The 22,088-nt window shown below is 42.3% G+C and overlaps 2 protein-coding genes across 2 annotated transcripts in view; one reads left to right on the top strand and one right to left on the bottom strand.

Annotated features, from left to right (window-relative positions):
• The first annotated feature begins 41 nt into the window (after positions 1 to 41).
• On the top strand, positions 42 to 17,502 carry zranb1a (zinc finger, RAN-binding domain containing 1a). The gene is made up of 10 exons (XM_070851314.1): positions 42 to 300; positions 802 to 1,657; positions 6,883 to 7,070; positions 9,027 to 9,180; positions 10,138 to 10,209; positions 10,948 to 11,146; positions 11,821 to 11,941; positions 14,137 to 14,266; positions 15,231 to 15,460; positions 15,850 to 17,502. Exons 2-10 carry the CDS (start codon positions 826 to 828, stop codon positions 16,063 to 16,065), a joined length of 2,142 nt encoding a protein of 713 aa, XP_070707415.1. The 5' UTR covers positions 42 to 300; positions 802 to 825; the 3' UTR covers positions 16,066 to 17,502.
• Positions 17,503 to 17,912: 410 nt separating this feature from the next.
• ctbp2l (C-terminal binding protein 2, like) overlaps positions 17,913 to 22,088 on the bottom strand; it is a 42,816-nt gene continuing 38,640 nt past the window's right edge. The window contains 2 exon segments of the mRNA XM_070851313.1: positions 17,913 to 19,376; positions 21,450 to 21,567. Coding sequence (XP_070707414.1) covers positions 19,196 to 19,376; positions 21,450 to 21,567 — 299 coding nt within the window. The 3' untranslated portion in view covers positions 17,913 to 19,195.

Below are 22,088 nucleotides of genomic sequence, written 5' to 3'. Positions count from 1 at the left end.
TTATTTTGGCTCTGCTACTCATTTGTCTCACTGTCGCCGCCATTAAACAACACGGAGGCAATGTAAACCATGGAGTGTCGCGGATTTATACCATGATTCAAGGAGCGCAGGGGCTTTGCCAAGGTGTGGTTTATTCTGCGAGAGGTTAATGTGTCCACGAAGGTAAACATGTGAGAAGCCAAAGGGGACGAAATAACTCGGATTGGGAAGGTTTGACAGAGCAGGAGGAGGGAGGGCTGTGCAAGAAGGGTTTGTTGTGGTTTTCAGCAGTACTTCAGAAACGAGCCCAGCCGCGAAACGGTAAGAGTTTAACATGATTTTCTTCAAATATTCCGAATAATGACATGTTTCGTGGTTGTACTGTCTATTAAATACTCGTTAACTGTGAAAATTGACGGTAGCTATGTATGCTAGGTGGTTAGCTTTCCAGCTAGCAAGCTAACACCAACACTGAAACATTATAACATGGTAACGCATTAAAGCCGCCGGTCATGTGAATCAAAGCCAAGCTGGAAACCACACTCCATAGTGGTACTGATAATGACCACCTGGCAGGCAGTATTTGTTAATCAGTCACAGCTCAAACTGGGGCTGCCAGTGTCAATGAAGATTCCCGACCAGATGCAACTTAGTTTACAAACTGATGGAACTTCATGAAATCTGTCCATTTGACTTACATGCATGATATGTAATTGTATATGTATCTAAAACACAAGGCTAGTTTACCATATTTATTGACCTTTAAGATGATTTTTAAATATTTTGTTTATGGCTTACATCTGACTAGATTTATCACCACAGTTTGACCTTCCAAAGTGATCCACAATGACGGAACAGAAGATAAAGTGGGTCTGTGACTACTGCACGTATGAAAACTGGCCATCTGCAGTCAAGTGCACTATGTGCCGTGCACAGAGGTCGAGGGGTCCTATCATCACAGAGGAACCTTACAAGAACAGTCCCGATCTGGACTCTAGTCTGGAGTGGGACCCTCCCAGAACTGAGAGTGGCAGCAGCATCCTTATCTGTCCCGACTCGAGTGCTAGACCAAGAGTCAGGTCAGCCAGCATGGCTGAGATTGCCAGTAAGTGGTCCTGCCAGATGTGCACCTACTTGAACTGGCCACGAGCCATCCGCTGTACACAGTGCCTGTGTCAACGCCCGCGGACCAGCAGTCCCACCGAGTCTCCCCAAACTTCAGGCTCCAATGCAGGCTGCCGTCCTGCTCTCCACTCCCCCGTGGATACCTGTGAGGAGTACAATGACAGAAACCGACTCAACACCCATCAGCAGCACTGGACATGCACAGTTTGCACTTACCAGAACTGGCCCAAATCTAAAAAGTGTGTGGTGTGTGATAACCCCAAACCCAATAACCAGGAAGCCATAGAGCTTGCTGAGTCTGCAGAGCCAACACCCATGATCAATGAGCAGGACAGGGCTCGGTGGAGGGGCAGCTGCAGTGGAGGCCAGGGCCAAAGAAGGTCCCCTCCTATGCCCAAGAGGGAGGACAATGTCAAAATGGACTTCCAGAGGATAGAGCTCGCAGCTGGAGCCATGAGCAGCAAAGAGGAGCAAGAGGTCGACTTCAAGAAGCTAAAGCAGATTAGAAACCGAATGAGGAAAACGGACTGGCTGTTCTTAAATGCATGTGCTGGTGAGTTTTTATACATTATTACATGTCATTCTTATGAGGGCTTTAGTTCATCCTGTGAAAAATGAATTGATGACAGAAAATGCCAAACATTTATATCAACTTCTCAAATGTGAGGATTTGCTCCGTTTCTCTTTATATATATTTATTTCTGGGTTTTGGACTTTTGGTTAGGACTAAATAAGCACTTACAGGCAGCATATTGGCTCTGGAAACACTTTATTTGGCATTTTCTAGATTGAATTGTCCTACAATCAATCAATGAATTGCTCTTAATGAAATTGATAGATGCAGCTTTAATTCATTTACATTCTTCATTTGTAGTGTGTCTTGTACATTCCATAGTAATGATTACAAATAGTCAAAGTACTTATTGGGCTCTGATCATGTGTGAGAATGATTTTGCTCTCTTTTCACTGTGTTGTTTCCTTGAATAGTCTGACTGGTACAAAGAATCCATACTCTTGTCCCTTTTTTCCTTGTAACAACACTTCTATTGACACACTGGCCTTTTGTTTACTTCCATGATGTCATGCTCAGTGATGACGGAGTCGGAGGCAACTGTTTGATTGTTTTTGTCCCAACATATAGTTTCCGCTTAGTTCTGTTTTATTACAGTGCAGATGGTTCCTCACCTTGTGAAGGCCAATGCTGAATAGTAGTGTGATCCACTTTGTGTTTTAATAATGAATGACAACGTGCCTGTATTGTTTAGACTCCAGATATTGTAGTACAACAAGAATTTTGCAAACCATGCGCTTGGCAAGCTCTGTGAGAGGGGTTTCATTTCAAAAGGTAGTGCTTTCAGGTGGATAATATCCGCTGTAGTGGGATAATACTTCATCATCAACAAAGCATAAATGATGCTGAATGGCATCATAATAAAGATGTGTAACTAAATGGCTAGTAGGAATTTGATCCAGCGCACCACTGAACTGCTAGCTGCCCTTGCTGTGCCACTGAGAGTGTCTTTGAGAAACTGAGAGGATGTGGGTGCTTCCCAGCCGGTGGGGATGAATGGGCCGTCTGGCCAGCGCAGTGAGAGTGGAGCCCCTGGACCACAGACTCCCCTGGCTCGCAGTCAACAGACCCTGTAAACAGAGGTGCTTATGTGCTGAGCAGGGGCGCCCAGGAGGCAAAAATAGCCTTGACAAGACACGAACACCAGTCAACAAAAAAAGCAAAAAAGCATGAAGGCAGCACATGATCAGTGTCCTTCTGACCTTTGCACTCATTTCCCTCTCTGGCTTGTTGTTGTGGAATACAAAACATTACTCTTAGGTCAAAGAGAGAGAGTCTTTTTTTTTAAATCTTTGTCCTACATCTAGCTGGTATACACATTTCAGATCTGTTTATTTAACTCTGAGTACTGCTGTGCCTTTTTATTCATACATGTCAGCTGACTTTTTTTCAGTTATGCTGCTTGTGTTACAGCTGGGCTCTTCAAAGGGTTTTGTCAATGGAGGAAGTGCCTGAGTCGAGCAGAACATTATGGCCAAGCCAAGCACTTCCTCAGGTCTCACAACTTGATCTCACTTTGCTATACTCCCCGCATTTCTGGTCTAATGTTTTTTCAGCGGTCTGTATTTGGGCCAAAATTGGATGATCCCATTGATTCTACTTTCCCACTAAAGGAAGCAGGCCCTGTTTGTATAATATTGTTCTTTTGTTTTATAGAAAGACTATAACTGGCGAGTCTTGCGATTGCAGATAATGTTTGTCTGTCTAACCATAATATGCTCAAATTTAATGTTGCTCATGATGACGCTGTGTACAGTTTATGGGATTAGTGTGATCATAAAAAATTGTGGAGAAGCTTTGTGTGTTTGCCTTCAAGCACTGGAAGCATCTTGTTGATCAGCTGAATTTTTATTTGGCTAAAAGTATCACTTTGTAGAAATTGTGGTCGCAACAATGATTAACTCTTTTTGAGCTGTGAAGTTTTGTAATGATTGATTAGATTTGATTAGATGAAACAACAATACAACATTAACTCATCCAGATGGCCATGATGTCAGATTAAAGTAGGTTATTGTGGTCCTGCCCTGATGCTGATCGGACCGGAGGAGCCAGAGACAGACTTCTGGGATCAGTAACTCTGTCATGTTGTTAGACGTTGTCAAACCCGGCGAGAGAAGACAAAACAGTCTGACATGCTTGGTTTCCCACCAGGGCCTCATGAGGCCTCGTAGTAGCAGAATTGGTCGCCCTCCATTATTACACACAACATGAGATAAAACAACAAATTCATGCCTGACTTACAGGATGCTCCATTTTTGGCTGTTTAGGCCATTTTGGGACTGATATTGTATAGACTGACCCCACCTGGTTGTGTCCCAATTCAACACTATTTATTAATTTTCTATAGTGCATATTATGTACAAAGTCTTCTCAGTATTATATTGTGGCAGTTAATATATGACAAATTAATGTAAAAAAGAATACAAAAGCAGATTCCTCAAACAGCTGCACATGCTGTAAGTCCTGAGCTCTGAGGTTCTCCTGAAGCTAAAAATACTGGCCAAGAAATTAATTTGTGTTGTGTCCTCCAAACTGTGTCCTTGGAACATTACTTCACCATTTAAAACTTAGCAAAGTGAGACGTAAATATTCGTTATTTTTGTTGTTATCTGCACTCCACAATGTGCTTTTTCCCCCAGTTGTGAGTAATTCCTAGCCTGACATCACCAGCGAGTTAGTCTGGAACATCTCAGGTCATTTTTGATTTCCAAGGGATGCTATCAGCTGGCGCAGACCTACAAAATGTGCGACCCTAGGGCTAAGCGTAAATTGAACATTTCCCAAATCCTTTTGGAAGTATGGCAATCACCTCTTTAAGCAAAGTTTTTATGCTGTCTAGTTTGTTTTAATACTGACACAATAGTGGATTCAACAGACTGTCCAACAGTAGTGGCAGCTATCTTGGTTGTTTATGTAAAATGACACATTGGCACTCAGTTATAGAATGGGTTTACACCATTACGATACTAGCATACGCCTATGGTGCGCCGAATAGACAGAGTCTGTACACCATTTGACTTAACATAGCTGGATCTGCCAGATGCTTCATTAAATATCAGCGACAGTGGCATTTATGTCATCATGACACCATGACATTCAAATGAAAAGTCAAGGGAGATTGATAAGATGGAGAACTGGTGAATGTCATCCAGACTTACATAAATTCATATTATGAAGATCACTGGCCACCATGGCAAGTATTTGTCAACCAGGAAAGCTACAATGGCAGTTTTACAACCCATGCTGTTACCTGTTAAGCGGCACACAGGTGCACTGAAATGGAACGGATCGTCATGATGGCCTGACATAGGCCAGGTCGGCTGGAAATTTGTCTGAAAGGGAGGGGGACCAGATGCACCTGCTAGGGCAAAGAAAATATGAGTTTACACATTTGGCTCCCAGGATAAGTAACTCCGCAGCTTTCTTGTTTTTTGGCTTTAGGACCATATAGAGGTGGAGGGGAAACGAGAAGTGAGAGAGGGGCGTGACATGCACCAAAGGTCCTTGAACTGTGAACTTTGCGGTTATGTGGTATGCACCTTAACCATTAGGTTATCAGGATACCCCTGCCATTGCTCCTGTTCACTGCAGTGCACACTATTTTTGGAAGAACATATTGTGTGCTGTCACGATTTCACAAGCCACCCAGGTGCTTGGATAACAAAGAACCAAATGTGAAAAAAACCAACTCTGCATCGCTAGCTGACTAAGTGAGAAAATGTTTTTCATTTATCGCACACATCAGCAACACACTCAAGTAAACTTAATGCTGATACTTTCGTAGAGGGATTGCTCTACATATGAAGAACAGAATAAGGGTTTGGGTTTTAATCGTGGCAATTCTGATCTAAACCAGGCAAATTGAATGTGCATTTTTGTGTTTTCAAATTACCCATATTCATACATATGCAAAGTCACCATATTCTAAACCTATTTTTTGAGGCCTACAGCATGGCAGAAGCCAGATTGCAGCCAAAGTCATTCTGCAGGTATTTATTGATCTGTGTTTGCAAGATATCACCCAGCATGTGTGAAAGGAGACTGGCCGTTCTTGGCACGTTCCAGTCCAGGTTCTCTCTGGCGAGAGAACATCGTCACATAAGGCCGTCTATTAAAATTAGCCAACGCCTCAGTGTTCTGTGTGCTACCTAGCTGCCGTTTATTTCACTCGTAACAGATGTTGAGACTACGAGGTCCAAAGGAGGGGGAGGAGACTAATCTGCACAGACTGTCCTCTGTCTGACACCGCTCTCTGATAGCTCTGCATTATAAGCTACACTGCTCTGTCTGTTCAGCTATGTAGTAGCCTGACAGTGTGATAACTGTTCTCACACTGGGTCAGCTAGTGGCTACATCTAGAGGTCATCTGAACCGCGGACTGACGTCAAGAGTTAGAGAGCTCTCTTCACTCTGAATTCTTTTTGCATGTAACTTATTTTCATCTGGTTGAATTTGTTATGCAAATCCCTCCCCAGATTTTAATATTAATTGGTTGTGGCTGAGAGCAATATGATGTGTTAGGACAGAGATGATGGATATTTCTGTAGTTCTTTCATTGAACATGGCAAGCTTTCTGTTAGATCTTGCTTCTATTGTGAGCAAGGACATGGGATTGGAGCTGCTGCAAAAGCCAGTCTAATCCATTTACAAAGAATAGGCCTGTTTTAAAAGGATTCCCACGTTTTTCTACATTAATTTATTTCCTCTGCAGATGTATTTGAACAGGTAACACTAGTATTTGACATAGTAGATTCACATGCTCAGATGCTAGTTAATTAGGTTATGATATTTTTGTTGTGATTGTTTTGTTTTTTTATCAACTTTAGGGGCAAATTTGAGGTTGTATATTGTACTGCTGTCGAGTCTTATACTGTGATGTGTTTCTTATATTTACTCTTCCCACATTGATCTAAATGATTTTCCTATTAACCTGGCACCTGAGTTTATATGTCTTGTAATGACAGCAGGTGTTTGTGTAGGCTTGCAGCTGGGTTTTGACAGCTGTTGAATGTGAATTAGTTTTCTGAACAACAATGTTCCTTCCTCCTTAAACATGGCTAATAATAAATTAAGATGCGTGTCACCTCGATCTAACTTCTTCACTAACTGTTAGAAAAATAACTGCATCAGCATAGTGAGGCACTGATCCATTTTTATGTTTCACTGCCAACATTTGTTTTCTGACCTTCCTTCCTCCTTCTCCTCAGGCGTGGTGGAGGGAGATCTGGCCGCAATAGAAGCCTACAAGTCGTCTGGTGGTGACATCGCCCGGCAGCTCACTGCTGATGAGGTGCAGCTCCTCAACCGGTCCTCTGCATTTGATGTCGGCTTCACGCTGGTCCATCTGGCCATCCGCTTCCAGAGGCAGGACATGCTAGCCATCCTGCTCACAGAGGTAAATGTGCTGATAGACTTTGGTTATATTTGCCACCTCACTGGAATCACAGCTCTACCAGCTTCTTTGAGCAAGTGGATGCAAAACTATTCTTTTACTTAATAGGTTGTTCCTTAATTAAATCCTCTCTACACATGATTCTGCACATGAACCCAGCAGCAGAATCGGCGGAAACTGTAATTTTTCCTCTAACAAGACATCAGATTGTAGATTCTTATGAAAAAATAGTACGTAACTACCAGTAATCTTGTGCCTTCCTTTACAGGAGTGTGCCATACAAAGTCTGACAATGAGTTGTTGAAATGACACAAGAAAATGTCAGCAGTGTTCCTGTAATTTTTATGCTATTCTGTGCTTCTTGTCAACCACATCAGTCTATAATTTTTGTGAGCCTGAGTAGATGATATATAGCAGATGCCTGTAATGCCTGTAATTACAGCAGAAGTGCACTTTGAGGATTAGGTGGAGGATTAGCCTGGCTGCAGTCCTGTCACTGGTTCCTAATGGAAGTGATGCCACAGAGCTGATGTGGTTTGCAAGGAGGGCAAGCAACGATTAGGGAAGGCACAGAGGGCTGCACTGTGAGGCAAGCCCCTAAGGTTGGAAGAGAAAAATGGCCTCTTCACTCATGACCATAAATTTGAATCAACATCTTTCTAAAACTGAACATTAACCTTCCTTAAGGTAGTATTTATTGCAGGGCTAGAATGCTTTATATTAATCTAGGTGTTACTAAGAATCTGGTGATGACTGCATTGTGAAACAGTTATCATATGAATACGATGATAAGTGACAGTTTTCATATCCAAATTAGTTAAATTGGTTCAAAGTAGTTCACATTGAAAGGATATGTTATTGCCAGCAATAGTCGTGGCCGGAGACGTGAAGCTTCCAGGCCCGTACGGACAGATATCCGCTATTCTTGTGAGCATGAAATCTCAGGAATGCCTTGAGAGAATTTTATTACCTCTGGTGCAAACGTCCACTTGGACTCAAAGATGAGCAGATTAGAATTTGTTGGTCACAGGTCAAGGCCCCTGTGAGGTCCCTGTGTTTTTGGTCATAACTCAATAATTTAGACGCTAATGAGACATAAACTGAAGTGATGGTGTTTTTTAAAGCCAAAAGGTCAAAGTTCGCACTTTGCTGTTACATCATCTGGACATTATTCAACACCATGACTCAGAAGGGGATATTCTGACCATATTATATTATATTATATTATATATTGTGACATTTGGTTGGATACTGATTTGGTGACTAATATTGGATCTGGACACACATGGATGTAAACTGCAACTTGACTAATTGGCGGATGGCAGTAATTCCACTTGATTTATTTGAACCCCAAGGTACTTGTGTGAGTCCACCCTCTCTTCTTCCTCTCCCTGGAACAGAACTAGGACAGGGGGCCTCCTATTCCAAAAGCTCATTTGTTTCGCTGATATTGAGCTTCAGGTGATTGTTGTTGCACCATGTGATGAAGCTCTCTATCAGTACTCCTCTGTAAACATAGTCTGTGAGTGGAGTCAGCATGTTTCTCACTGCAAATTATTGATTGGAATCAATCAAGTGAAATACTTCACTACATATATTATGATTCTGGACAAACATGGATGTAAACTGCAGCTTGCCTGGTTTGTGGAAGCATACAACTGCAAGGTGATAATTCCAGTTTGAAAATTAAAGGATTTACTTTCTAGTGAAACAAACTAATACAGTTCAACTCAGATGTTCTGTAGCAAAGTATTGATATGGAGATAAACATTTCATATGTTTGTCCACATTGGCCATCTGTAATAAATAAATATGCTGTTTTTAAAGCTATAATAGCTACATCTCTAATTTTCAAATTTAAGCGTTGTTTATGATTTACATGTATCACAAGTATCTGATCATGCCCACATTTGTGTGTTTACCTCAAACATCCAATGAGTCTGTATGTTTGCGCTTTAGGTGAGCCAGCAGGCAGCTAAGTGCATCCCCTCCATGGTGTGTCCCGAGCTGACGGAGCAGATCCGCAGGGAGATTGCAGCCTCGCTACATCAACGCAAAGGAGATTTCACCTGTTATTTCCTCACTGACCTGGTCACCTTCACCCTGCCTGCAGGTACCCATGATAACCTGATGATCACGTCACTTGGCTAATTGGACTTCCTTGCATATGTGTAATCCAATGCCTTCTTTGTTTATCCATATACAGATTTAGCTTTACTGGCATCTGCTGACAGACAAATATTATTTTTAGGCTTAATAAACGCCTCAAATTAAACGTCCACCCCAAAGAACACTCTTACCATTTGTCTTTTTGAGATCCTTCGATTGACATTAAATACTACAGGTCATGTTGAATCTGCTGGGAAGAATGGAAAATGGATGGGATGGATTGTATTAATGATTAAATTTCACGCACTTGTGTAAAATTTTCTTCTAAAGAGTATAAATGTGCACCATTTCAGTGTGTGATCCTGATTGTTTTTTTTTTTTTTCCTCACTGTGGAATTGGAGGATCTTCTAGCCTTATTGTGCTGCATTGCTCAGAGAAACAGCAGCTCAGTGTCCTGCCCCTGTAGCGTAATGTCTTCACTGAAGTGACACAAGTGACATGCACTTTGCTTTTCAGTTGTATTCTGATTCAGAGCCGCTAGTGCCGCTGGGATGAAAGATTATGCAGGCTTCACTGATAGATTTTTTTTTTTTTTTTTAATGTTATGCCAAGTATTTCTTTGCAGACTGAATTTGGCCTGAGGCCAGCTGCAGGATGCTCTCCCTCTGTTTCTGACTCTCTCTCTTTCAGACAAAGCCAGTGCCATTCACTATTGAGCCAGAGAATAGCCACCAGTGTTCTGGCTTTGTGTGTGCACAGTTCAATACACACAGAAACACAACATGCTGTACAGAGCTTGTGTTTACAGTGTGCCATTGACAAAATGTCAGCCAATGAATGGAATTGCAAAGAACATCCCCTTTGTGTCTCATTACTATAGTGTTACTGTTGCCCTCTGTGCTGTGTGCCATTAGGTTATAATGAGCATGAAAACACTGTCTTTCCTGTGTGTCTTTGCAGACATAGAGGACTTGCCGCCTGCTGTCCAAGAGAAGCTGTTTGATGAGGTGTTGGATCGAGATGTGCAAAAAGGTATCCCAAGATTTATTCATGTTCATATCTGGTATCTGCAGGTATCCCCAGTCTGCATTCATTGAAGTCCAATTACATGTGTGAAGACGGGACGTGTTTTGGTTATCTGTGATTCATGATCTGGCTGGATGTGCTGTGGAAAGGGATTTGTGTCTAAAAACCAACATCTGCTCTTCGGTTCCTCTGTCTTAAAACCAGCTCACCACCTCCTGCTTCATCTAGATTAATTGAGCTCACTGATTTCCCTCCCTCGCACTTAACCAGTGACACATTCTCTGGGCTGCACTCTGTGTGCTTGTGTGTGTGTGTGTGTGTGTGTGTGTGTGTGTGCGCGTGTGTGTGTTTGTGCTTGTGAACATACATGTGTGTTGCACTGAAAGTATCAGAGGAGTCTTGTGACCTATTTAAGCCTCTATAAACTGGGTTACTGGGGAGAGGTGTTCTGGGTTTTATGGTTTTTGCATAGAAAGTAGCTGAGGAAGCAGTAATTGTGTATTTGATAATATTACAGGAGCAGAGAAAAAGACTGAAAAGCAGGTTATTCAACATACAATTTGTTTCCATAACGTGTCTGAATGTGCAACTCACAAATCCAGTCTTATTTGTTCATTGGTCAGCTGAGGTGAAAATCCGCTCCCCCTGCCACGTTTTTCTTCTATAAAATCTTCCAACACAGCTCGATGGAAGCTGTCCTCCTATTGGTGCCCACACTTTTGCATTTTGCCTGTCTGTGTATAGAGTTAGAAGAGGAATCCCCCGTCATCAATTGGTCTCTGGAGCTGGGCACACGCCTGGACAGCCGTCTGTACGCCTTGTGGAACCGCACAGCTGGAGACTGTCTGTTGGACTCTGTTCTACAGGCCACCTGGGGCATCTACGACAAGGACTCTGTTCTCCGCAAGACCCTCCATGACAGCCTGCATGACTGCTCCCATTGGTGAGACACCCAATCCTAAACAGAGTCCCTTGGGCACATCTGTCTTTTTTTTTATCATTGTGATAATTTAACTTGAACTATGCATTCAACACATAAAAGTATTCAAAAAAATTTCTCAGACCTCTCTTTCAAAACCAGCTGTGTCATCAACATAAAAACAAAGTGGCGGCAGAGCTACATATATTTTATAATGGCTGAAATTGTATCTCACCTTATATATATATATGTCCTGATGCAATAGTGACTAAAAGGTTTTCCTTGTTGTCTGCAGCCATTTGAATGTCAGTACAGTCATGCCCTACTGGTAATTTAGTGGTTTTGATCATTTGACTAGGCTTTGACGAGGCTCAGTGTAGAAACATTTCCCCAGGATATTTACTTGCATCCCTGACAGTCAAGTACAGGAGGTTTGATTACTTAGTAAAGGTGAAGACTTGAAAGAAATGTTTGATGATTTTGTTTATTATGTATAACTAGGTTTCTTTACAATCCTAAAAGTGTTTTGGAGCTTAAAAATGAAATCCTGTTTCATGAGTGCACTAATGTTGTTGAGGTAGCAGGATAAATAATCTGTGTTGCATATAAATAAATTACTTGAATACACACAGGGTGACAGTAGTCCAGAATTTGATCTTTAAAATTACTCTTACATGTAACTTTTTTTTTTTTTTTAGGTTTTACACACGCTGGAAGGAGTGGGAGTCGTGGTACTCGCAGAGCTTTGGTTTGCATTTCTCCCTGAGAGAGGAGCAGTGGCAGGAGGACTGGGCGTTCATCCTGTCATTGGCCAGCCAGGTAATTATGAGGTTCCTTCTGGTTTACTCACTTCCGTCCTCCACTTCATTATCAATTGAAGGACAGAAATGTCCCAGTATGGTGTTGCTAGTCTTTAAACCGAGAGTCTGAGCTTCCCCTAAATGTGTTATGAGGCAAAATATCAGGTTTATGACCAAAATGATGCATATTTTTGGTTGTTGGAAATGCAAATGTAAGCTACTAATAGTAGCGGCACAAAGTTAATTATTTAGTGACTGTGACTTTTTAGAAAATAATTAACTGCCTGGCACACATTTAGAAATACAGGAAGTTCACCCCCATCAGTTATACCCCTGTGTTGTACAAAAACAACAAACTTTGTACTGTCTCCTTTTTTGGTCTTGTTTGGCTCCTGTTGTCACTGCTGAGGGGAAAAAGGGGAAAAACGAGAAAATCTTCCTTTTCCAGTTTAAAGTCACCCTTTGAATTTTTCTTAGAAATAAGCACAGTTATTTTTACATTGACCAAAACACATTGTGTGAATTCTCAAGGCCTAACACACACATTGTTTCCCCCTTAAAAACATTTATAAATCAGATTTTCTTTGAACATTCATTGTTTACATTGGCCAGTCAATCAGTGGAACAGCTTGGCTTGCATGCACTGCACATGTGCATTACTGTCCTCTGTAGTCAGCAGGAATGTGCATTGCATCACTTGCATTCTTATATGTACTTGTACTTTACATGCACATCCTTATTTAAACATTAGTAAATGTGGCCATGATTTGGATTTCTTTGTGGATATTAATTTACATTTCTGTCCTATCCTTTCACTGCAATTTGCAAGAGCCACCATCTTAGAGTGGCAGTCTTAAAAATGTAATTAGATAGACAGACTTGCAATTGCAGTGAGTGTAGAGGCACAAAGTACTGCATTCAATAGCAGCTTCCTTTTGAAACGGAATCAAGTTCAGTTTGCTTTGGAGCATACTTGAAACCTAAAAAAGACCTGGAGGCATGCTTGGACTGTATGATTTACATAAACACATGTCTACTGAAACCATGAATCCACACTAGGGGCTAAATATGAACGAGTCATACCTGCTTAGATCATCCACAGTCACCATAGATAATACACGAACAACCTCACAAACACACACTCATAAATGCAATGGTGAAAGTGATTTAATACTCTGCATGTGTCAGCTCTGTCTTATCTCAGTGCTTTTCAAGTGTTGCTCATTAACTTGCATGCCAGTGAAGTTAATTGGATTGAGTTTCATGGAAATGAATGGGAGGCACAGTTGGAAGAGAAGCACCGTGCACGGTGGATCGTGTGTGAATGACGGGAAGGACATAAGCAATTATCACATATCCCATAAGATGGAGTTGTAGATTGACAGACAGCTCATCTGCTTGGCTGGCACGCCTGCTGAAGCAGCACTCCTTCCCAACATGTGACCTTGGGATTACAGGCATTTAGCTCAGAGCCACTCCACCGGCAGTGTAAACAAACACAGCAAAAGCTACCATGTGATAACCTCGTCTGAGGCTTTGACAGTCACGGAGAGATGAGATCCAAATGATAAGGTCCGCCTTTGTGTTCCCATCCCATATACAGTATGTGAATGACTTAGAAGTCCCAACATGAAGCGTCACTGTAGCTATTGTATTCTTGAAGGCAGATATGGAGTCTGCTTTCTGCTTATTCAGATAGTACAACTGAGACATGAGAAGGACAGAGGTTGGTATGCACATGTAGCTAAAGCTGCAGCGTTGCAGGTTCACAGTGTGCAGAACACTCTGTTTTCCAATAAGATCACATTACTTGGCATTCTCAGCCCTCTTTACTGTTTTCAGTCATTTAATATCGGGCGAGGTCCACACTCCCGCTCAAAATTTGAACCCACTCAGGAATTTCCTTGTTTTTGAAGAAAATTCACCTTTTTAAAATGGAAATAAGTTGATCAGAAATTCATTATTAGAAAACCCAATCATGTTAGCACAGCTGAGAACCATTTTTCTGTTTAGTATGTTGCTTCAGATACTCAAGTAGCCCAAAAAAGGCTTGTTTTATTGTTTCCTTAGTCAATGTCTTGACTATGTATTAGTTTAGTTTTCCAACTGAACTGATAAATAAAAGTATGAGTTTACATTCCAAATGTTTGAGCAGCGGCATTACAGCTACTGTATGATGTGTCATGCTTTTGTTTGTCTTTTTCCTCCACTCAGCCCGGGGCCAGCTTGGAGCAGACCCACATTTTTGTTCTCGCACACATTCTTCGCAGACCGATCATAGTCTACGGAGTGAAATACTACAAAAGTTTCCGTGGGGAAACATTAGGATACACTCGTTTTCAAGGTGAGGCAGCATCTGGTTGAATTTTAATGGTAATTTATATCAGAACTTGTAATGTATCAGGACTTGGATTTGTGTCAGCCCGTGTTTAAAAGAAGAATCTTGCATGAAGACGTGCTCTCCTTTACCTTCTGTGGCATCTAGCTTCGTTTACAGATCTCGCTGGGAAATTTTAATTGGAACTACTTTCTGCTGAAGAAATAGTCCCCATGAAAACTGTTGACGAGAAATTTTTTAGTGTCACCAGCTCCAGTGCATTGCAGTGAATCTTAAGTCAGAGACAGTAATTCAGGACTAGCTGGTCCTTTTGAAGTTACTTGGGTGTTTTTCTAAAAGCCTTTCATTTCACCAGGGAGCTTGGATTCTAACTCTGTACACCTACAACAGGACATGAAATGAAGTCCTTGAGTTTTGTCTAACTTAAACAAACTGGAGTTGTATATCAGAACTAGAGGGAGCACAGCAGGGCCGTGCAGTTGCTACGTGACACAGAGCGTCTTTACCATGGTTGATCTGTGCTTGTAGTTTGATAATCTCTGATTTAGCACATATCCATTCAAATCATCACTGTGCAGGCTGGCAGGTCATTATTATAACCAGAGAATTACTGGCGTAGGTGTAGAACAGCAGTCATTGTGTCTGGCTGTGTGTGTGTTTGGAGCAGGAAATGGGTCTGGCAAAAGCTAGAGAGGTGAGGGAGGGCGTACTCCTGAAGAAGCAGAGCAGCAGGCTGCACCACAGAGCTGCTCTCTGCTCACAATGGGCCAGTTGTTTTCAGTCCGCTGAAATGCAGCCACTTCTGATGTCAGGTCAGATCTGAGATGGTGCTTGGCCCCGACTGACATTCACACGCACTGTAATCTGAGTGTACAGCAGCAGGGCCTGTTCCTCCCAGGTGGCTGGAGTGTGGTGGCGTGCAGGAGCTCCCAGCTGGTCTGACTTTCTTTGTGTGTGTGTGTGTGTTTAGGTGTGTACCTGCCTCTGTTATGGGAGCAGAGTTTCTGCTGGAAGAGCCCCATCGCCCTGGGCTACACACGGGGCCACTTCTCGGCCCTGGTGGCCATGGAGAACGACGGCTACGACAATCGCGGTGCGGGCGCCAACCTCAATACTGACGATGATGTTACGGTCACTTTCTTGCCACTGGTGGACAGCGAGAGGAAGCTGCTACACATTCACTTCCTGTCTGCACAAGAGGTAGGGACTGCTTTTTGTGTTCCGTTTTCAAAAACAAAATAGTAATCTGAATGTATCTGTTTATTTTTTATGTTTTAGAATTAGAAAATTTGCTAGTCATCTTGTTTACTGTAAACGACTGTAGTTGATGTCTTAATGCAGGAGGAAACACAATGTACTTGAGGACATAATCCATCAGGTTTGCTCCTCCTCTGGTATTTTTAGTTAAAAATTGGTTCAAAAGTTTTAAATGTATGGCGTCAGGTGACCACAGATTGCGTCCAGCATGCAGTTGCGAAGTGGTTGTTACGATCTGTAACACACCACTGTGGTCACCTGTAGTTTCACATCCTAAACATGTCCCATTTTGTTCCGTAATGAGTAACAGCGTGTTCGTTTTTGCAACTCAGATGGGCAACGAGGAGCAGCAGGAGAAGCTGCTGAGGGAATGGCTGGACTGCTGCGTGACAGAAGGAGGCATGCTGGCAGCCATGCAGAAGAGCTCCCGCCGCCGCAACCACCCCCTGGTCACCCAGATGGTGGAGAAGTGGTTGGACAGATACCGCCAGATCCGCCCCTGTGCCTCTCTGTCTGACGGTGAGGAAGAGGAGGACGAAGACGAGTGAGTGCGGGGAGGTAGAGAAGAAAGAGAGAAAGCTCTTAAATCTGTGACTGGACACTGAAGGCTCTGGGAGAGTACCTTACTATCTACATTTCTTTTTTTTCTTTTTTTTTTTTCCTTTCTCCAAAATGTAAATCTTTAACTTGTAATAATGCATGTGTTCTGTGAGCTCTGTGATAGAAAAAAAAAAAACCAGCACCAACAAACAGAATCCTGATTACTGCTCCTATGAAAGCACATCAAGTCCACTTAGTTTGCCTTCCTTTGCCTGGATTTCTCCTTGTTTGTTATCAAAGTAATTATCTTGACCTGAGAGAAATACTAGGACATTGAGGAAAACATACTGTATTTAAGGAAATCCTGAAGCTGCACTAGAAGAAAAATTTCATTTACAGAATTGCTTGACAGAAATTTTGCTTAAAACTGAGAGGATGCTAAATCCTTGTGTGTATGTTAAGGTTTAAAGATCACCTCTTTTCCTGATCGCTGATCCCTCTCGCAAACCCCTTCTGATGTTTGGATTTATTTATTTGTTTAGAAGAGTTAGCGCGCGGAGGCGATACCTTTTGTCCTGCCCCCGTTTTATCTGTGTTCTGTTTGATCCATTCAGTCTTGAAGTATTTTTATTTTGCACAGATTATACCTACATTCTGTGAGGGGAGGGGGGGGAAGGACATACAAGTTTACTGACATTTTTACGTGTGATTTAGTAGCTCATTGTCATGTTAGAGTGGGTGGTGGTGAATGCCGGTGGGGAAAAAGACAAAACCAAACACTCTGCCTCTTTCTATAGAGTGCATTAATATTAAATTTGACTCACTTGCATCCTCTCTGTTGCCACTTGTATTTGTTTTCAAATTGAATGTTTGAGAATTAACTAGTTCAGTTGCAAAACATGCTGGGTGATGGTGGATGGGAATGTTTTTAAAATTTGATTTGCCTGGTCGATCACATACGAGGACTGTCAATAATGCTCGCACCATCTAAATATAGTCCAGATCACTGCAGAATGGACCCCTCTAGAGTAGGAAGTTGAAGTCTGTTTGAAAAGAGCGATACATAGTGTTTTCTGCATGAATTAGACCAAAGTAAATCAGTATTTCTGAGTCAACGACGGTGAGCCTTTCTTGGGGTTTTAAAACAACAAATGAAATAAAAGTTCCATAATTAAGTCCACTAAGATGAGCCAAGATGTAGGTGTTGAGCTTAAAGTGTCAGAGTGGCTTATTTTTATGTCACATTTGCTGCATTTCTTTATCAGAACTAAAGTTACTACTTTGGTGCCCCCCTGTGATGAGGGATAAAACTATAAGGATGGCACACAGATGGTTTAATATTACAGTAAAGAAAGGTCCCTCATCAGAAAATGATCGAACAACAGGACAAAAAGTGTTGTACAGACAGCCAGTTCTCAGAATCGCATCTTTTATTTGAACTGCACTGAATGCTAAATGTTCACCTTGTACAAGAAACAAATACAAATACTCACACTAAAAACAAAAACATACTGCTGGCTGCCTCTTCTGCTATTGTTGGGACACTACGTAGGAGTTTCTGCTATTGCTCTTACAGAGTACAGGATGCCCCAAAGAACCTGGCCTTCAATAGAACAAAGAAAATATAAGAAGGAGAGAAGAGAGGGTGGATCACATAGGACTATGGTTATAGGAACATTTAACTAGGCAATACAAATCTAACAGGACTCTTCAAAACTCTTTAACACCAAAAACGTGGGATGCGCCTTGTATATAAAAATACCACAATGGAGAGGATGAGGGAGGAGAAAATATCCAGACTAACCAGATTAGTCTTTTTTTTTTTTTCTCAAAGACAAAATTTTGGGAATAAACAATATCTGCAAAAAAGTGTTTTCCTGAGTCATTAAGAAATTAAGTTTGCTTTAACCCTTTCCTGTCTTCAGGTTGAAATGTGCTCAAAGAAGGGAGGGGGGGGGGTCACGCTGTGCGCTGCTGCCGCTGAGATGAGATCGGTTGTCCGTCGGCTTTCATCAGAAATGTCTGTTTGTCAACAGGGAGAATCGGATGCAGTCACACCAACTTCATCTTTTTTTTTTTCTGTGATTATAAAAAAGGTTTCTTTCTTCAAAGCCTGCTGTCACACTGACCCATCACCGACTCTTAGAACTAAAATGAAAAGCTAAATACTTCCCCGGCAGCTCCCTCTAAATCCATATGACCTCAAAATTCAGCTACAATCAGATGTATAGAATGAATGTTTTGTTTAGCGTTAAGCGCAGACAGCTTAAAGAGAAAAAAAAAAAAGCACTGATAATATATATTCAAGCAATTTATGGTTGCATGTGCAGAAGAAATTCCTCTCACTATGTAGAAGTGCCCTCAAGTGGTGAAAGCATGTAACTGCAACAGCTGTCATATGTATTATTGCCAGGAAAGGGTTAAAACCCACTCTAGATTACTAAAACTGATGAGCAATCTTTTCCTTTTGTTTGACGAATGATAAATATATATAAGTCAATAATCCATTTTTAGTCATTCACACACTGAAAGATCGAAAGAAAATAATAATTCTCTTCTGAGGCATAATGAGGGGCCTAAACAACACACATTAGTTACATAAGGAGGGTTGGAGCAGTGGGGAGGAGAGGTGGGGAGGATCAGGAGGGAGGTTTGGAGGGAGGGTGGGGAGGGGTTGGGGGTAAGGTCCAGTAGCACATGATGCCAAAGTGTTTTTTTTCTCTTGTTCGCCCATTAGTGTGTTGAGATGTGGGCCTATGTTTCCCATGAGCTCTGAGGTGTAGGGGGGCGGGACAGAGTCTCATCAGGTATTCCCGGAGCGCTAAAAACACTGGACTCTGTATCCACAATCATAGGCATGTCCCGAAGAAAAAGCAAAAGAAAACAAAAAGAAAAAACCCATCATTGTCAAAGAGTAAAGTCGGTACTGAACCCAAAGAGACAGAGAGTAAAAACTAAAACGTTAAAAGTACAAATTCCCCGGAACACTTCTTTTGTTCCCAGTTGCTGACTGATTTAACAGGCAGCCGCTTGTGTTTTCACTGTCTCTTGGTCCCAGTTGGTCGGTTGCTTTGTGATTGGTTCGTTCTGAATGTCGACAGGTCGGATGAGATGTTGCTGCGTGTGTCCCTTCTGCTGCTATTGCTCGGTGAGGTGCTCTCTGGTCTCGCCGTGTTTGGAGGGCTGGTTGGGCGACGGGGCCTGGGAGGGGTGTGTACCAGAGGGCAGAGTGTGGGCGATGGGCACCCCACCGGGCACCATGCCCTCTAACGCCCCTGGAATGCCGCCCGGAGCCACTCCAACTACACCCGGCGGGTATCTGGGGAAGGGGAAGGTCAGAGGTCAGTGTCGCAGACGGCGAGACTCCCAGAGGGGGTGTAGGGTGCTCAAAGGTTGACTAGCCCACATTCCCCACACCATGAAAGACAGGATTCTCTGACAAACCTGACTCCTAGTGATACTACTGGCTCTCTTCCACCACAAGAACATTTTGTTCTCCCGTGTGAGTAATTTTTTTTTAAAGCGAAAATGGAAATTACTGCTGTCAGCCTCTCAAATGTGAATATTTTCTGCTTTTCTTCGACTGAATATCTTCAGGTGTTACACTGTTGGTCAGACAATACAAGATATCTGCAGATGTCACCTGTGAGGGGCATTTTTATCTTTTTAGACCAAACACTTAAAAAGAGAAATAACTGGCAAATGACTGCGCTACATTAACTGATGCAGCATGGCTTGTGCTAAAGCTGCAAAATAACCAGAAAATACACTCGTACAGACAGAAGCCTTTTAAACTGCCTGTTTAGTCAGACCATCAGTTTATAATTCAAAGATATTCAGTCCACCATGATGTAAAACAGAGGAAATGCCAATACCAAAACCTTTTTTTTTTTCCCAATGGCAATCTTTTTAATCCCTCATAGGCAGATAAAGGATATCTTATTATGCCTAATTTTTATTTTGGGAGGAATGGGTGGAAAAAAGCCTTTATATTAGAATATTCTAGAGCCGCCAAAGGATCATGGTGGGATCTTTTACTACTTTTGCATTACCTCGCATAAAGATTTGGGTGTCCTACAATACATTTTACATCATTTCAGACCCAAAGAGAAGACCTGAGCTGTACTACGATACAGTTTTATGCTTTGTTTGTTCTGATTATGGCTGTGACACTAACTACATCCAGCTTTGTTTGGATCGGCGCTGTGTGAATTGACATGGTTGTGTTGGCTGGCTGTTGTACTGAAGCCACTGTTTTCCTAAACTCTTGTGGATTGCAACACATTTGTCATATCTGATATAAACACTGTGGGTATTGATGCTTTCTTCGCTAATGATTACAGGAGCTCTACAGAGTAGCTACAGCACAGCTAATGTAGCCATAGCTTCAACCAGCTGGTCTGCAGAGCGTTTCCCAACAATGTATAACTGGACTGGACCAACGCTAACTGTTCCTACGGTCAGGGGCAATGCAAAAGTAGTTCAGAAGAAAAAAAAAACTTCCCATCATGACCCCTCCAGGGCTCCATACAATAACACCATTTAACTAGAGAGGGGAAAAAGGAAGATACAGTTCAGACACATTAGCTCCAACTAAAATTGCCCAAAAGCCCATAAGAAAGAAACCATGGAGCATGACTTCATCCATGAAACTGCATCTGAATGGCTTCATGTCATGCTTTCTGGGACACTCAAAACCCACATTCACTGCCATCCATCTTTACTCTGTGTTCAGTCAAACAGGTGAGTACTGGGGGATTATAGAGGGGACACACATCAGGTGAGCTCGGGTGAGAGGGTCTTATCCGGGACCCCCAGAGGAGAGGCTGTTGGCCCGGATGGTCGTATTTACCTGCTCCTGATCTAGGCATTAATTTTTTCTTGGGGGACACCGGTTGTTACGGCCGGAAGAGTTTGGTTCAGTTGGCTGCGTGAAAGAAGCACACGGAGGCGGACATACTGAGATCAGGAAGAGCCCACAGTGGGACAATGGTGGGCAGAGAGTTACTTTTCTACTTCTACAGAGGAAAGTTAGTGAGGGGACAGCGTACTAGGGTCTATAGCAGAGTAGTGAGTCATTCAGACACTGAATTTATGATTCATATATTTAAAACTTAAAAAAATATATGGGGAAAAAGTTAACAAATATACAATTCAACATAGATTCTCTCATTTGGCCTTGTGAATAACTGTACATAACATTTGTGTTTTTTTCCAAAGAAATAATAGGAGTAAGTAAATAATGCAAAAGCACTCACAGGAGAATAGAAAATGATAAATTAAAAAGAATGTTTTTTTAAGACAATCTTAAAACAAAACAAAAATGCAGGGCAGCTTTTCTCTGACATGGGAAGAGGGACGTTTGCTAGCCATCTGCACGTCAGGTTCCTACCTGTAGGCGGCGCCGTTGAGCTCAGGGTGGACGCCTGGTTGATCCATAACCGCCCATGGTGCCGTGGTGACAAAGAACTCCTTGTTGACGCAGTTTCTTAAGCTGTCAGGGATACGGCCTGTCATATGAGCCAAAGAGAGCACACACACACACACACGCACACACACACACACACACACACACACACAGTTAAAAGCAGTGAAGCACACCTCCATGAATCACACACTCTAAAAAGGCTATAACTTCTTACAGTGGATGAGTGGCCAGATGATGCCAAAGTGTTAATGAGTTCAGACTGACAAACATATCAGGCTTGGGTACACATATGCAAATTAAGATCATTTAACAATCTGGATGTTTTCTGGTAGGCAAGCCCCTGGGCTCTGATCTGCTCTGCTCTGCGTCGAGGAGCTAATGATGACATCTATTAAGAGGTCCAGATTTAATAAAGGCTGCCCAGGGCCTGTCGAAGTGGAAATGTGACATCTGGGAAAGAAAGACGTGCAACAGGTCACATAGGACACTGAGGCTGAGGTGTGTGTGTGTGTGTGAGAGTGTGTGTGGGGAGGTTGTGAGTCTGACTGCGAGACACTGGAAGGCAGGGAAAGGATTTAACGTCATGCACGTTAGATGTTAGAA

The sequence above is a fragment of the Pempheris klunzingeri genome, chromosome 20 (assembly GCF_042242105.1).
Source record: "Pempheris klunzingeri isolate RE-2024b chromosome 20, fPemKlu1.hap1, whole genome shotgun sequence".
Taxonomy (NCBI): domain Eukaryota; kingdom Metazoa; phylum Chordata; class Actinopteri; order Acropomatiformes; family Pempheridae; genus Pempheris; species Pempheris klunzingeri.
This window is presented reverse-complemented; position numbering and strand designations above follow the sequence as displayed.

What these genes read in the sequence shown, in the direction of transcription:
- zranb1a (XM_070851314.1), top strand. Translation starts at nt 826, where the DNA reads ATGACGGAACAGAAGATAAAGTGGGTCTGTGACTACTGCACGTATGAA. An exon ending in TAGCCATCCTGCTCACAGAG is followed by an intron (nt 7,071 to 9,026) that starts GTAAATGTGCTG and finishes TTTGCGCTTTAG; the next exon opens with GTGAGCCAGCAGGCAGCTAA. An exon ending in CACCTTCACCCTGCCTGCAG is followed by an intron (nt 9,181 to 10,137) that starts GTACCCATGATA and finishes GTGTCTTTGCAG; the next exon opens with ACATAGAGGACTTGCCGCCT.